The sequence below is a fragment of the Setaria viridis genome, chromosome 1 (assembly GCF_005286985.2).
Source record: "Setaria viridis chromosome 1, Setaria_viridis_v4.0, whole genome shotgun sequence".
In the NCBI taxonomy this organism is placed as follows: domain Eukaryota; kingdom Viridiplantae; phylum Streptophyta; class Magnoliopsida; order Poales; family Poaceae; genus Setaria; species Setaria viridis.
In genome coordinates this window covers 26,014,151-26,031,382 of record NC_048263.2, presented here as the reverse complement: position 1 = coordinate 26,031,382, position 17,232 = coordinate 26,014,151, and the positions used below count along the sequence as shown (strand labels likewise).

General features: G+C 48.1%; 1 protein-coding gene across 1 annotated transcript; it reads left to right on the top strand.

Annotated features, from left to right (window-relative positions):
• Window positions 1-14,848: 14,848 nt before the first annotated feature.
• On the top strand, window positions 14,849-15,175 carry LOC140221648 (uncharacterized mitochondrial protein AtMg00820-like). Its single transcript, XM_072291384.1, has one exon. The coding sequence runs from the start codon at window positions 14,849-14,851 to the stop codon at window positions 15,173-15,175; it is 327 nt and encodes a 108-aa protein (XP_072147485.1).
• The last annotated feature ends 2,057 nt before the right edge of the window (window positions 15,176-17,232 follow it).

The window sequence follows — 17,232 nt, the reverse complement described above, 5'->3', positions numbered from 1 at the left end:
ACACAAGCATGACATCATACAAATAATTAACACTCAATTCCTAGCAATCAATATATGACTAAAGAAGATGGAAAAGGATGGATATTTTGGGAATTATTTGATTTCTAAGGATAATCCCCAGATAAAGGATGAATGGTTTATTAATTATTTAGAAATAAGTTTCTAAATAATTAATGGATAAATTTGATGAATTTATAAGAGAATTCTAAGAAATTAAGAATGTATTTTCTAGGGTTTTGGACCAGCGGCATAATGGCTAGGTTTTATTAATATCTAGGGTTTTGATTGAGCGGCATAACGACTAGGTTTGGTTGATAGAATCGGATAGCATAACGGCTGATTTTTGGAATAGATTTTTGGTGTTGGGTGGTGTGAATGGATTTCAAGGCTAGAAAACTTGTGTGATGAGCTCGGCTTCGACCTGAGGCCTAGCCCTTTGGCGGGTGGAGCGTTGACAAGTTTCCTAGGTCTTGGGTTCGTGTGGGCGCTGCTTGATTGCTAGGGTTAAGGGCTTGAGAGCTTGCGTGACGGGCATCACTTCGACCTGACCTGGTGCTAGAGGTTCGCTATCCAGAGATAGGTGGAGCAGGAAAGATCAAGTGGAAGCCAGGGAGCTGGTGTGACGAACTCACTTCGACCACTAGGGTAGAGTTCGGGCAAGGTGAGTCAGATGGAAAATAGAGGCCAGATCTTGTCGAGACGGACTCACTTCAGCCACTGAGGTGAAGCCTGGGTAATATGGGCATGGAAATAGGCTTATGTGGCCCTAAGATATTTTTAGGAATTTTCCTAAGATTTTTGGAATATGGATGGACAAGGTGCAAATTCCTAGGTACATTTCTATAGGGTTTTCTATTTAGGTGGGGGCTAATTATTTGGAAAATGGCATGATTGTGATGAAAAATAGTAAATGAAGGCATGGATGGGTTTAGAATACTATTTAGTATTTTTGGTAAATTTTTGAATAAAGGAAGGGCTCTAAGTAGGATTTGGGGTGTGCTTACCGGACGCAGGGGCTGGGTCAGCCCGGTGTACCGAGCGGTGGACCGGAGCCGCTGAGCCTCTTTTCCAGGTGAGCCGCGTCCACAGGGGGGTGGGGGCGCCGGGCTCGCCTGTCGGCCAGGGGGAAAGGGAGGAGGCGGATGGCAGGGGTGACGCCGTCACCCCCGGGTGGGGCCTACCTGGCGGTATGAGAGAGGAGGAGGGTGGACGGGGTGACGCCGGGGCGAACAGTGCCCCAGCTTCTTCTTCCTCGTGCCAGGGCTGCCATGGGAGGAGGCAGGAGGGTGACTGGAGGTTGGGGGAAAGGGTGCTCCGGGCCTCCTTTTGCCAAGAGGAAGGCATGGGGAGCAAGAGGAGAGCACGGGCGACCCGTTCTGATGGTTGGGAAGGGAGAGGCGCGGCCACCAGGGGATGATGGTGCTGCCCGCCTCCGTGCGGTGTGTGTGCTATGGGAAGGGCCTCACCTCCCTTTTATAGGCGGGGAGGTGCCGCGCGAGGACGCCACGTCGATTCGTATGGATGAGAACGGCCGGTGTAGTGTGGCAACGAGGGAAGGGAGGGGGGATGTCTCGGCCGGAGGGTATGAGGATGACCCGGGATGACGTCTTGACGGCGGCGAGGATAAGGTCGAGCTGGGGCTCTGCACGGAGAGGATGGGCACGGGTTGGGGGAGGCTTGCTTGCAGGCGAGGACAGGCGCGGGGGAGCTGCTCCTGGCGCCAATGCGTGGCAGAGCAGAGCGGCAGTGGCGGTGCTCTGCACGACGGGAGCGAAGGGGATGGCGCCGTGGCGCAGGGTGGTAGGGCAGAGGGATAGACGAGGAGGTAAGGTGGCCTGCGGGCGGCCGAGGGGGATGCAGCTGTGCGGAGCACTGGCTTTTTTTTTACCGTGGTGGCGTGGCAAAGCCACTGGCGGCGCGGAGGGAGCAGTACCGTGGCGGCGGCGGCGTTGACCGCACGCTCGAGCTGGGCCGCGAGCGAGCTAGCTGGGCTGGCGACGCGGCCTGCAGAGCAGGCTAGATGGGCCACAGGCGAGGAAAATGACGGGGACGAGCCGGGCTGAAAGCGCAAACGGGCCAGAAGGGAAGCCGAGTGGGCCGCGAGGGGTGGAGGCGAGAAGAGAGGAAGTGGGCTAGACTAGAAGGGGGAGTGGGCCATAAATGAGGTTGGCGGCCTGTTAAAAGTTAGAAATGGTTTTCTATTTGTTTGAATTTCAAATTTGAAAGGAGTTTGGGGTGTCAGCTCGTGCTGGGTATAAAAATGAAACATTTTGGGAGGGTTTGGGGGTTTAAAGTTGGTTCGATATGATCATGATGGCTAGTGTATTTAAATTTAATTTGAATATTGATTCTAAGATTTTGGAGAGAGATATGTGAGGTGTGAAGATTTGTTGGACTCAAGGATCGGAGTAATATTCAAAAGGAATTTAGAATAGGGTTTCTAAAGCAATCAAGTGCATAACATATGTAGTTTTAATGCATGGTTTTATTTGTAAAAGGAGTTTTGAATATTCGGGAAAAGAAGGTAGGTTTAGTTTTAAAGAAAAAATTTAAAAAGTTCATATTTTTAAATGCTCTAAAAAGTGGGATGTTACAGATGTACCCCCACTTAAGGGAATCTCATCCTCGAGATTCAAGGGTTAGCAAGAAAGACTAGGGTTATCTTGGCTTCTTCTTGATAGTTGCACCGTATTGCTTGTTCTGCGGTGCTCTTCAGAGGTCCTTATACTATCCCTATGCCTATTCTCATATCCAATATTTTCCTTTATTTCCGTATGCCATCCGTTTTTCTCCACATATTTAGCCTTTCTAGGTGTACGTTGGGTTGGGTGAATGAGTGGACATCTTTCTTTTTCTCCTTGTTTTAATCCTCAAGTTCTTGAGTTCCTATTATCCTTTTGTATCTGAGTTACTACCCCACTTAAGGAGACTCAACTTGGGATTCTCTTAAATTCCCTTCTTTTTCAATCTAAGATTTCCTTTTTCTTAGATTATTTCTGCAACTACCCAAGATTTTCTTCATCTTAGGTGATTTTCTTTGACCAAAATTCGTCCAAGGTTTCCTCCTACTTGAATATTCCATGGTTTTCTTTTATGGTACGTACCAAGTGCACCATCCCTATGATTCACTATTCTTGAGTTGGTTTATGGGTACCATCCCAGTGTTATCTATGCTTACTCTAGTGCTATGCCACTAGGTTAATGTCCTTAGATGAGGTACCAACTCTGGGTTACCATTTTCTTCTAGCAATTCTACCTCACTTAAGGCGATGAAACTTAGTGGGGGTGCCTTTTGAGTGCGGTTAGGGTTACATTCGTTCTTCCGAGTTAGGCAACGATCTCCAATTCTTCATAACCCTAGCTACGCTTTTAACCTTTAAAATTTTGTATGGTGATTCTTCCACCATAGTTAATATTCCAATTCAATATGATGACCTTCCTTCAATCATCATTTTTTTGGCGGTTGCCTCTTTCAGTTCCTATTTGCCTGGTAGGTCCTCAAGGGTAGGTCATCTATGGGAGTGTAGTGTTCCGGGTTTCCTTATTCTTATGGTGATTCTATCCTTCCTAGGATAGTCGAGCTTACGGGGTTAAGGCCCTTAGATATAGTCAAGATTATGTCCATCTATCCATATGTATTTCTTATAAATCCTGACCATATTTTCTTCCCTTAAACCTTGTGTGGTGGTTCTTCTAATATCTAACTTGCTATTCTAATTTGGCAGAGTGATTTCTCTTCAATCATTTCTGATGAGGACATCACTACTTTAGATACACATGACACTCCTCCAATTGTTCTGCAGGGACCAATCACTAGATCTCAAGCTAGTCAATTGAACCAATAGGTGAGCTCGTTCTTATGTACTTCTTTTAGTAATTTTGAGAATGGGTTGCTACCTAATGATGTTATTGTGCTTAGGAACAATGGAAATGACCAAGCAGTACTTGAGGAGAAGCATGGAGGTGGAGAGGTCTAGCAAGGGGTGTCCAAGTCACACGGAGGCCCAATGCACATCAACTTTGAGTCTACCTAAGAGTACAGGAGCAGTCTGCCTTAGATTGGACGCCCAGGCCGCATACGGAATCGGATTTCGACATTCTATGTATGGATGGAAAGATAATTTGATAGATCTTCCAATGGCTCTAGTCCCACATTAAAATTCCATCTAAGTCAATGGAAATCATCAAAATAAGTGGATGTCCAGAATCTTTCAGGGTGCTGTGCCACCGTCTTTCGGGCCGGTGGGCCGTGTATCGTGTTGGAGCCCATTAGGGGCGCGTTCATGGGTCTTGCATGCCCCTAAATACTTTATATTCAGTAGAGTTGGCCAAGTTAGGGTTTGATTTTTGCATAGATTCAATCTGTCATTGACAGTCGCTGTTCATCGGTTTGTGAGACCCCAACGTTGTGTGCTTAATCCAAGGTTTTTTGCAATTGAGTTGCGTTCTTCCTTGCCCTTGCTTCTGTTCTCGATTTGCATGCAGGGGATAGCCTTCGTGGAGAGGTCAACCAGGCTACGCACAGTTGATAACCAGAGGAGAAGTGGTGCTTTGATTGCAGAGTTCAGATCTTGCTGATCAGAAGCCTGATCGAGTGCGTTATTTCTCCACCATATTGAGAGTTACCCTCACCTGACAGAAGATCAGGCACCCTAGTTCCCATCAATTTCTCTCTACCTCCAGGGTTAACTATTTTTGGTTTTATGATGGGTTCTATGGTTTGATACTTCCTCCTCCTTAGGTTTGGGATCAGAGGCACACTATCCAGGGTTTTGAAATTGGGTGACTACTTCTTATCATGACTTGGTATGATCATTTTTCTGATAATTTAGTTTCCTAATGCTCTCCAATATTATGGTGGCCACAATCCTTCGTCTGTAATATCCATTGGCAGTCAAGGGTGGTTTTATCCTTAGTATTTGGGGTTGGAAGGTTCTTTTTCATCGAGGAAGCTGTTCCGACCGGATTGTCTTAATCTGACTTTTCTTAGAATCTTCCTACCATATCACCACCTTTTGTAGAAGGCTTTGGATTTTCTTTATGCGATGGTGGTATGTTTGTTTATCGGGGCATGCAAGTTTCTTGATGATTTGGTTCTAGGGTGACTACCTCTCATCTAAGGTAGGCGTGGTAACCTATCGAGCTTCTCCTTTTCCTATTAGCCTCTACGGTTTTCTTTATCCTATTACCTTTTGGTATGAATTATTTACTATTAAGGTGGCTTTTATTTAATTTGCCCTAGTTCATTTTTTTACTTCTACTTTTATCCTGATTTGATTATTATTATTATTGTTAGTATTATTCCTACGTTTGTTTAGGTTTTCTCTATTCCCTTTTATCTTGGGTTTTATTATCATCCCTATGTTTCTTATGTTACCTTTCCCTTCCTTATTTCATGTGAGTTATTTATTACTAATATGAGCCCTAGATTGTTTTGCTTTAATAGTATATCTACTCTCTTTACCCTTATGGCTATATTTGTTTTGAGGTATGCTATTATAATTACATTTTTAGTTTTTCTTTTATTTTTACTATTCCACCTAGTTTCCTAAGGGTTTCATTATTTAGGGTATATTAGTATAATTAGTTTTTATTTACTTTGTTTATGCTTCTTTTTTTATCCTAATTAACTTAGCCCCTTTTATGATTTCATTTATGGTTATTATATTTCCTTATATTTTTAAACTATATCTTTAAGGTTTTAGTCACCTTTATATGTTTGTATAGGTTGATACTACTTATTTGCAAGGATAATCATACTTAGGAGGAGGAGGAGGAGGACGACGAGACCTACATTGAGGAGAACTCGGACGAGGAAGATGAGGAAACGGCGGTGGAGGCCAAGAAGAGGAAGCGGGCGAAGGCGGCTGCGGCGCGGGCTGCGAAAGTGGCGTTGGCGGAGGTTGTGAAGGAGGAGAGGGCCAAAATGCGGTCTGCCAAGAAGAGAAGGGAGGAGGAGAGGGCCAAGAAGCGGGTTGCCAAGAAGAGAAAGGGGGAGGGGGAGGTGGACTCAGAGATGGCCAAGAAGAGGAGGCGGGTGGACTTCGACATCGGCGTTGGTCCCTCCAATGCCGGTCCCGCGGCTCCCGCCATTGTCGATCTCGTGGCTCCCGCCATTGTTGGTCCCACGCTAGAGTCATTGGGGAACTCCTCGGAGGGGTCGTTGTAGATTACTCCGATTTGGGGTTTTCTTTTGCATGTACATAGGTGTTCTTTTGGATGGAAAGATCAATGGATTGTATCCTTTTGGATGGAAGATTGATCCCCTATTTTCCTGCTCTGTGAATCTAGTAGGGAGATCCCCTGCTTTCTAGTCTGAAGATCAATCCCCTATTTTACTGCTCTGTTTGCTCTATGATGGGACATCGGCAAGAATCTGTTCATCTTCCTTGCTGCTTTGGTTTTCTCTGGTCATGATGCTGCGTCATAGCCTGCCATGCCATGTCTTGAAATATGATTTTTTTTATTCTTATCCCACCGCACCGCATTGCAGCAAAAAAGTCAATGTTTCCCGTTGAATGTTCATGAATGGACTCTCTTGTACTGTGTACTAGCAACAACGGCTATCTTGTCTTGTGTATTTAGAAACAAATAACTATCTTCCCTCATTGATTTTTTGAGTGGTTGAAAATTAATATGTGATGAAAAGTTTAGTCCGTCCTATTTACTTTTCCGACAATGGATCATACATCTGTACCTTGCCAAGAATCGCTACTTCTGATCATTGCGCCGATGATGTATTGTCACTTTGCTAATCAAATTGCATGATTTCATTTTGCTATTTCCAAGAGCTCCAACCTTTTCCTAAGGAGATTAATTAGATTGTTTATATCTGCTACGTTGTTCTCCTACTCACATAGCTTAAGAGGCCAAGATAGATCAAATTTTATGCTTCATTTAATGTGATTGTAGTTGGAATAGTGCATCGGTTTTTTTGAAGGTTGAAAATTGATGTGAGACGAACATTAACAAATAATGTAATACTATTTAGCTCTCTCTCAAAACTAAGGAAATCATTGCTCACCTTGCTAAAATTCAAACCATTTTTCCAACAAAGAATCGAACATTTTGGTCCGTCCTATTCACTTTTCCTCTAACGGATCAAACGTCTGTACATATTTTTTCCAAAAATTGTAACGGATTCTAATTTGTACCCAAGGATTAACATGGTTACCGTCCATGTTCTAACACCGTGTTATGTCAGATCCTCCACGTCCACGCAGCTGATCTTCCTTGGTTCTCGTGTAGGCATGGTTACTTGAAACGAATTTATGCTATTCCCTCAATTAATTCCCAATGGGTCGTTCTCCTACTCGCATGCCCCTAGAAACCAAGATGGATTTAATTTTATGTTTCATTTAATGAGATTTTTTAACAAAAACTGTGATCCTATTTGGCTATCTCTCAAAAGCAAGGAAATTCTTGCTCACCTTGCTAAAATTTAGACCAAGCATCTTTTTCCCAATAAAGGATCGCAAATGTTAGTCCGGCCTATTCAATTTTCTAAGAACGGATCATACGTCTGATTGATGCTAATATAATGCATAAGAAGAACATACAAATCTTTCTTGCATGGATCACAAAAGGATTAAGGTAGCATAAAAGTTCACATAAGATCTTCACGATTTATCTTGCAGTGAGAGCACTAACAGAAAAGGATTAAGGTTGCATCTTCTCCTTCAGCGATGATTCCATTGCGTCGAGGTGGCGTTGGACGTCGATCCTTAGAACCTCCAACGCCCTGACGAACACCGGCAGCTCGTCCACCTCCCACCTATTTTTTTTTTCCGCGCTCGTCTGAGCCGCCAAGATCTTTGACCATGCGGCAGCCTAATGCGCCCTTTCCGCCTCGACCGGGAAAGCGGTCTCCTCCACCTCCCGCTTCATTCTGTCAACCCTGGTGGTAGCCTCCCCCGTTGTTTCAGAACAAGCTGGAGATGGCGAGCTATGAATCTCAGGAAGGTAGGTGCGGAGGACGGAGTCGACGGTGGGTGCTCCATAGGCTTTGGGCTTGTTGGTGGGGGAGAACTCAACGACGGCGACGTGGCCTCAGAACTTCTGGGAGAGGTCTTTTTCCATGGAGAAGAGTGTGTTGGTGCACTTTGAGAAGCTTGTCTGGCTCTAAGCCATGCTAGTGGATTTGGGCATGAGGATGAGCAGCTCGTCAGGTAGCAGTGCAGATTGAAAAGATGCGAGGAAGAGAGTAGAGGCAGCGAACAACAGGGGATTTCTTTTGTGCCTTAAAAAGGGACCAGAGTATAAAGGACTATCATCTTATATAAGAAGATACACAACGTAAGTTCCTCTGTTCTGAAATAGTAATGAACAAACCATGACCGTTCTTATTAGATCATATTCTTAAGTACACATACATGATACATCCCCACATATCCACAGTCGTACAGTGGCACAGGCGCACGCACACACAACAACGAAACCATACAAATTTTAAATACTAAACTGGTGCACTATCACCACTCACCAGGCACTGACAGGCTAAAACCACTGATCCAGACGATACAAATAAAGTCATCTCTATTACACAAAAGTGTCACAACACGCAGATGCAATGCATCGAACACGGACATGGCAACGAGGAGACAACGGACACGATCATGGAGATGGATATGGCATAAGCTTATTGCGGCATACCTGCAGCAGCACGGAATGCAACAAAACGAGGTTCGCCGTGGAGATAGTCCTCCAATGAATGATGCCTAGCCCTCGAGTCCAGGGTAACACGACCCGAGTGACCAATGCCAGAAGCATGCTACTGGATGTCATGAATATGCCACATCCGGTGGGCAAGAAAGTAGTAAGGGCACACAAAGCGACCATTGCGAAGCACACGAGTGTAACTGTGGTCCTGCAGCCAAGTGAACTCAGATTTCTTCAGCTCCTCTATTTCATCCTCGTCCGCTTCTTCTATGTCATATAGATCATATGGATCAATGAAGCCTGGCTACTGCGGAGGTGGCATAGCATCAAAGTTGCCTGCTCTGTTCGCTTGACCAGCCATCCTCCTACAGACACTTACCAACAAAACTAAAAATGATAAGCAATGACCACAAGCAATGATGGTAACCTATAAACAAGATGCGGAAGCTATGAGCTCACCTCTCACAAAGTGCAGAACCAAGTAGGTCGCCTAGCACAACCACTAACAATGCGTGTAAGATGAAGAGCCGATGAGCAAAGGCCTTGGGGGCACACCTATTTATTGAAGCACCATGACTGATCAACAACGCAGTGCACCTTCTCCCAGCTCATGCCTCATGGGATTACAGTAGCCATGAAAATACGTGGGATGCTCGGAATACGCAGGCCTACACTGATTAGGAATCCTGCCACAAGTATAGAGCAGAATATGCAGGCTTTCGTTCATGGTAGGCATGCGAAATATTCGGTGGGTACACCAGTGCACTTTGGTCAGGATAAAAAGAAAGAAAATCCTAACATCCACATGAGTTAAAAAAAACAGGCGCGTAGGCATTATAGTTGGAGAAAGCAAATGTTCCCCTTTGTGGTCAGCAACTGGAAACGCATCCAGATTCACTGAAGCGTGGGCCTCTTCTAGATATCCATCTCCCATCTATGTTGTATGCAAGATGAAATGCACCAAGCTTCGATAACAAATGGGTCCGATAAGAGCGCACAATCTTGTCGGTGACCCCGCAGCAAGTGCAGCTTAACAAATTTTCATTTCGCACCCAAGAACTTGAAAGTGGGATCTTCAAATTCTGTATTCCCTCACCTCCCTCCAAATAATAAAAATATGGCTACCGCAGTGCCCCTCCGATCTCCAACCTTGTATTTCCAAAATCAGCACTCTCATCTCTGCTGGATGTAAAGTCCAACTAGATCTGCGGTGGCGGCTGACCTAGGCGGCCGTGGGGTACCTCAGCGGCGGCAGCAAGCTCCACGGGTGGCGAGCATCAAGGTACAGCATGGTCAGCGACACTCTTGGAGGAACATCTCAGCATCCTTGCAGCGGTTGCGCCCATGCTTGCGCAGCTGAGCAGTTGATCGAGGATGTCACGCAAGCACCGGGTGCCCCGTCCAACCATGAGCCACTGCATCTTCGAGCTCCACAAGTGAGAATCTCATTTATTTTCTCTATAGTTCTCTCAAATTTTCTAGATCTACATCTGCTTCACCGGCGAGCACTCTGCTCAAGTTTATTTCTATCTGGAGCGGAGCCTAGTTACGCCTAGATGTGGCCACAGCCCTTGTGCTACTAGAGTATTTTTTTTAGTGAGGTCATCAATTTCTCGGTGTATTGTGTTAGATTTGAGATTCTTCTCTTACCTTGGCTACTCTAGATCTATCTGCAAGGCCAGCATTTGTATTTCTATGGTCACGGTACATTTTGTTCCTTATATCTAATACAACTGACCAAATACTTATTGTGTAGGGCCTACTATCACGTTCCTACATTGCTGAAATTCAATCACATGTCGTAGTATGTAACTAAACAAGTGATTATCCTGCTCAAGTATTGTTTACTTTATTCGGTTACTTTGTTTCAGATTGAAGTTTGACTTCTGCTCCTTTCATTTGTAGGTTGAAATATTGAAAATAATCCTTGGGGTTGTAGTACCAAATTCTGGTCCTCATGATTTGTAGTCAAGTCCCTTGCTTGATTATGTGGCCATGCAGCCAGCCTCAACTACAAGCTCAAGATCTGAAGTTTTCTTTGGGAGGGCTACAAGAAGCTGCAGAATTAAGACAACAAGTTGTTGAACAGGAGTAGTTGTTGAGCAACTTGAAGATGAAGGCACAAGCTTCAGATGCAGCAATGAAAATGCAGTCCGAGGAGATTGAGAGTTTGAAGAAATCAGTAAGAGAAACTGAGTACCTCCTTCATCAACTACTAAACTTCAGAGGGTAAGGTCAATGTGTTTCTTAGGCATCGGCTCATTGCCTCCCAGCTGCTTGTGCTGGTTTGTGAGTATTGTGGTTTGTGCTCAATGTGTTTCTAGGCAGCTTTGTTCTTGTCAGAGAGATATCATGTGTAGTGGTTTGTGATCTCTTATAGATAATATGCTTGTGCTTGTTCTTTGGTCATGAATAATAATGTGTGAAGTGTGACGAAAAATATTTATTTGTATGTGTGGTATGTAAAGATTAATGGTGCTGTCAATTACTGAATTGATTTGTATGTAATAATAAATTAGATTATATTTTAATTAAGTGCTACCTGGGCTACACCCGAAAATAACTAGGCCCAAAATTTCATGGGCTCACCCCCTCGGCCCATTATTTTATTGGGCCTAAACAAAGTTATGACGTCAGCATATGTTGCGCTTGATCTAACAAGAATTGGGCCTAAATATTAGGAAGTATATGTGTCTATTAGGATGTATTTATCCTTTCCTTATACACTTGATGTATTCCTTATACTCCAAGCCATATTGGCTATATATAGAGAGGTCACCCCCCTCATTAGGGTGTGTGGTGTTTCCCATCTACTTCTCTACATGGTATCACGAGATTAGATCGTGGACCTCTCCTCCTCTCCCTCGCGCCTCCCTCCTGTCCCGCACGAAACCCTAGGACGGTGCCCCTCCAGTTGTGCCGCCGTCACCCCCTCCACTGCACCTCCTGCCCCACGCACCATGGCCACCCACTCCTCCGCCGACTCCTCCCTGTCCGGCGGTGACCCCCCTCCTACCGGCGATGCCACCGCTCCTCCTGGCAGTTCTGGCACCCCTCTGCCGCCTCCTGGGTGGTCCTCCTCCTGGCGGCGCGCCCCTCACTCCCCCAGCCGGTGATGTGCCCAGCCACGGCGGCGGTAGCTTCCTCCTGTACCAGGCGCCCATGCCCGCCGTCCACCCCTACACCACCGTCTCCGTCAAGTCTCATATTCCCATGACGTTGATGATGAAGTCCTCCGCCTACTCCAAGTGGGCGTCCTTCTTTAAGTCTATGTGCGGCAAGTTCGGCCTCAAGTCGCACATTGATGGCATGGCGGCGCCTCATCCCCAGGACCCCGACTAGGATAAAGCGGATTGCTACGTCCGCTCTTGGTTCTTCGGCTCCGTTGACGACTTCATCCTCGACCTCACCATGACCGACGACGATCAGACCGGCTAGGATCTCTGGCTCTCCATCGAGGGACTCTTCCGCGCCAACAAGCAGTCCCGGACAATCTTCCTCAACCACGACTTCCACTCCATGACGCATGGCAACTCCTCCATCACCAAGTACTATCAGCGCATGAAGACCCTCACCGACACCCTCTATGACATCGGCGATCCCGTTCAGGACTCCCAGCTTGTCCTGAATCTCCTCCGTGGCCACAACCCGTGCTTCTCCAACACCTCCGACGACATCGCCAACTCCACCGTCGGCTTCCCGTCCTTCGCCCAGGCGTGTGACATGCTCGCCTTGAAGGAACTTGCCTCACCAACGAGGAGAAGATCTCTAACTCCACTGCCTTCCTCATCGGGAACTCCTCGTCGTCTTCATCCTTCGGTTGTACAGGCGGGTGTCGCCCGCCGTCTGGTTCTGTTTAGACTAGCGGCAGCGGTGGTAGCAGCAGCAGCGGCGGCTGTGGCGGCAGTGGCGGCAAGAAGAAGTGGCAGAAGAAGAGCAGCGGCGGCTTCCAAGTGCCCCCTGGCGGCGGTGGCTCTCACCGCGGTGGGCCCCCACTGCCCACCGGCCCATGGTTCTGTTCTAGTCCAAGGGCCAGCTCCTACGACGCTACGGGCTTCCAGCAGGCTGGTGGTCAGCACCCGTCGAGCGGTGGGGGCTGGCGCCCCGGTGGCCCTGGTCTCCTCAGCTCCCCTCCGCAGGCCCACGCCACCTATGCCCCTGTTCAGGTGCCCACTCAGGCGCCAACTTGGGACCAGGGGGTCTGGTTGCCGCCCTAAACCAGATAGCGTTGCAGAACGGCGACTAGGTAGTTGAATTAGGTGCATCCGGCCACATGTCATCCTCGGATGGTATTCTTCTTTCCCGACTCCCTCCCTCTTACTCCTCCGTTACTGTCGGTAATGTTCACGTGCCATGGCAACTCCACCCTTACCACCCCTACCTCTCACTTTCGTCTTAACAATGTCCTTGTTGTTCCTTCTCTGATTCGTAATCTGATTTTTGTTCGTCAGTTTACTAAGGACAATAACTGCACCATAGAGTTTGACGCTTTTGGTTTTTCTATCAAGGATTTTTCGACCAGAAGCGTGATTCTTCGCTACAATAGCATTGGCGATTTTTACACCATGCCTCCAGCAGCCAGCTTTGCAGAGCCCCACACCAGCCTTGCCATCTCCTCCAGTTTGTGGCATCTCCGTCTTGGTCATTCTGGTCCTGCCGCCATCGCCACACTTAGACAAACTTCATCCATTGCTTGTAATAAAGATAGTCATATTCTATGTCATTTGTGTCAGTTAGAGAAATTTGTGCGGTTACCTTTCTCACATTCTAGCCTTGCAGTTCTGCTCCTTTTGAGTTAGTTCACTATGATGTTTGGACTTCTCCCGTAGCTAGCATCTCTAGTTATCGCTACTACCTAGTCATTTCGGACGACTTCTCGCATTTTTGTTGGACGTTTCCTCTGGTTCACAAGTCTGAAGTCGCCTCACACATCACTGATTTCTACGCATATGCTCACACACAGTTTTATCTTCCTGTTCGAAGCGTCCAAGCTAACAACAGGACCAAGTTTGTCAATACGACTCTCACATCCTTTTTGACTTCTCGGGGTATCCACTTGCGCCTCTCATGTCCCTACACTTCTCCCCAAAATGGGAAAGCCGAGTGTGCCCTACGCACCCTTAATAACATGACTCGCACATTGCTCATTCACGCCTCCATGGCCGCCCCATACTGGGCCGAGGCGCTCGCCACCGCCACCTATCTTCTGAAGCGGCACCCCTGTTCTGCCGTTAAGAATGACATTTCCTACCACCTCCTCTACTCCCAGCCTCCCGAGTACTCTCACTTGCGTGTCTTCGGTTGTCTTTGCTACCCCAACCTCTCAGCCACGGCACGCCACAAGCTTGCTCCTCGCTCCACAGCCTGTGTCTTCTTCGGTTATCCCTCCTCTCACAAGGGGTACCACTGCCTTGACTTGTCCACCCGTCGAGTCATCATATCTCACCATGCTATCTTTGACGAGTCCGTCTTTCCCTTCTCCTCCTATCCTACTCACCCATCGTAGCTCAACTTCCTCTTGTCGAACCCCTTTGATGTTCCTACTACCATCTCGGTCGCTCCATCATCAGACGTTGAGCAGCCGCGGCCCTCACCACTTGTTTTGCAGGAACTCACTAACGACGACCCCGCCATCCTATTACACGGGCCGACCGTATACGCCACTCCATCTGCGGGTGAGTCGCCGCTCTCCACCATGCTCCTGACTGCTCCGATCACGACCGCAGCGCGCTCGTGTGCACCCCCGACTGCTCCGACCGTGACCGCGCCACGCGCGGGTATGACCTCGATCGCGACTGCCGCGCTCCCGACTGCTCGGACCGCGACAGCGGTGCGCGTGGGTGCGTTCCCGACTGCTCCGACCGCGACCGCATCACGCGCGGGTGCGGCCCTGATCGCACCGTCCGCACCGGTGCGTGCTCTGATCGGTCGGGCGAGCGCCCCGACCGCACCGGCATGCGCTCCAATCGGTCGGGCGAGCGCTCACGGTCCTCTCCCCGCGCCCGCGGCCCTAGCGCCTCTTGCACCCTCCTCATCACCACCTGCCCCTCCGCGCCCTGTCACTCGGTCTGTGATTGGGACAATCCAGCGGGTCCAGTACAAGGGCATGACAACCTCAACTTCTTCTCCGCCCTCTCCGATTCCGGCGAACTATCGCAGTGCTCTGGCTGACACCAACTGGCGTGCCACCATGGTCGACGAGTTCCAGGCTCTCATCGACAATGACACCTGGCGCCTCATCCCGCGGTCGCCCAGTGCCAATGTCATGTCAGGCAAGTGGATCTTCCAGCATAAGTTCCATATCGATGGGTCCCTCGCCCGGCACAAGGCGCGCTGGGTGGTTCGTGGCTTCTCCGAGCATCACGGCATCGACTACGATGAGACCTTCAGTCTGGATGTCAAACCGGCAATGATACAGATCGTCCTCAACATCGCCACTTCTCATACCTGGGCGATCCACCAACTAGACGTGAAGAATGCATTTCTTCATGGACACCTCATGGAGACTGTCTACTGACAGCAGCCTCCCGACTTCATCGACCCCACCGCCCCCGATCACACCTATCTCCTGCAGAAGTCCTTGTATGGACTGAAGCAAGCCCCGAGGGCGTGGTACCAGCGGTTCGCCTCCTTCCTTCAACAGTTCGGCTTCGTCGCCTCCACCTCCGACCTCTCTCTTTGTATATAAAGAGGGGCCAAGCATTGCCTACATGCTGCTCTACGTCGATCATCCTCACCGCCTCGTCCTCGACTCTTCTTCAACACATCATGGGGTGTCTTCACTCCGAGTTCACCATGACGGATCTTGGTGACCTACACCACTTCCTCGGCATCTCTGTCACACGTTCCTCACAGGGCTTGTTCCTGTCTCAGTGACAGTACGCCCTGGATCTTCTTCAGCGTGCTGGCATGGCTGAATGTCACTCTACAACGACTCCCATTGACACTCATGCCAAGCTGTCGGCACACGACGGCGCCAAGCTCCAGGACGGCTCTAAGTATCAGAGTCTTGTTGGGCTTCAGCGTGCTGGCATGGCTGAGTGTCACTCTACAACGACTCCCATTGACACTCATGCCAAGCTTTCGGCACACGACGACGCCAAGCTCCAGGACGGCTCTGAGTATCAGAGTCTTGTTGGGGCTCTTCAGTACCTCACTCTTACTCAACCTGACCTGGCGTATGCGGTTCAGCAGGTGTGCCTTTTTATGCATGACCCGCGCGAGCCCCACATGGCCCTAATCCAGCGCATCCCGCTCTATGTGAAGGGCACACTCTCCTTCGGGCTTCACATCGGCACCGACCCTATTCAGTCTCTGACTGCCTACTCCAACATCGACTGGGCTGGCTGTCCGGACTCTAGACGCTCCACCTCCGGCTTCTGCGTCTACCTCGGCGACAATCTGGTGTCTTGGTCCTCCAAGCGCCAGACCACGGTGTCTTGTTCCAGTGCTGAGGCAGAGTTTCGAGCTGTGGCTCATGCTGTGGCAGAATGTTGCTGGCTGCGTTAACTTCTTCAGGAGCTTCATGTCCTGCTTGCTTCGACCACTGTTGTCTACTATGACAACGTGAGTGCTGTCTACATGAAAGCCAACCTGGTGCATCATCTGCGCATGAAGCACATCAAGATTGATATTCATTTCGTTCATGAAAAGGTAGCCTTGGGTGAGGTCCGGGTCCTCCATGTGCTGTCCTCTATTCACTTCGTTCGTGAAAAGGTGGCCTTGGGTGAGGTCTAGGTCCTCCATGTGCCGTCCTCTCACCAGTTCGCGGATATCATGACGAAGGGCCTGCCAACTCCTTTGTTTACTGAGTTTAGGTCCAGTGCGTGATCCTCCTACTTCGACTGCGGGCGGGTATTAGGAAGTATATGTGTATATTAGGATATATTTATCATTTCCTTGTACACTTGATGTATTTCTTGTACTCCAAGCCGTATTGGCCATATATATAGAGGTCACCCCCCCATTAGGGTGTGCGGTGTTTCCCATCTACTTCTCTACACTAAACCAAGTTATGACGTCAGCAATTATTGGGCTCGTTTCAAGGAGAATTGGACCTAAATCAATCTATGATGATAGTAATTATTGGACTGGGCACAACAAGTTGGGCCTAAATCAATCTATGATGACAGCAATTATTGGGCTCGGTCCAACAAGAACTAAGCCTAATTCAATTTATGACGAAACAGTTCGTCACAACCGTCATGCCACGTCAGACTGTGGTCCAATGTGGCATGCCAGTTTATAACGACATGTGGGATGAATTTTCATCATTATCTTAGTGGCGCACCGAAATAAGGAACGTCACTAGTCGTGGTTTATGACGCTCGACTAATGATGAAGTGTTTTCGTCACTCCCACGTCATAAATCACGATTTATGATAAAAAACGCGTTTATGACACTTTTTGGTTAGTCACTAGTCTTGTAGTGCTACGAACCAAGCTAAGCTGCTTGGTATGCTTTCGCAGAAACCTACTGCTCGCTGTGCTTAAATTGGATTGGTAGGATGGATGCTTAAATTGGATTGGTAGGATGGATATGGATTTCAACGGCGTGGATTGGACTGGATTGGA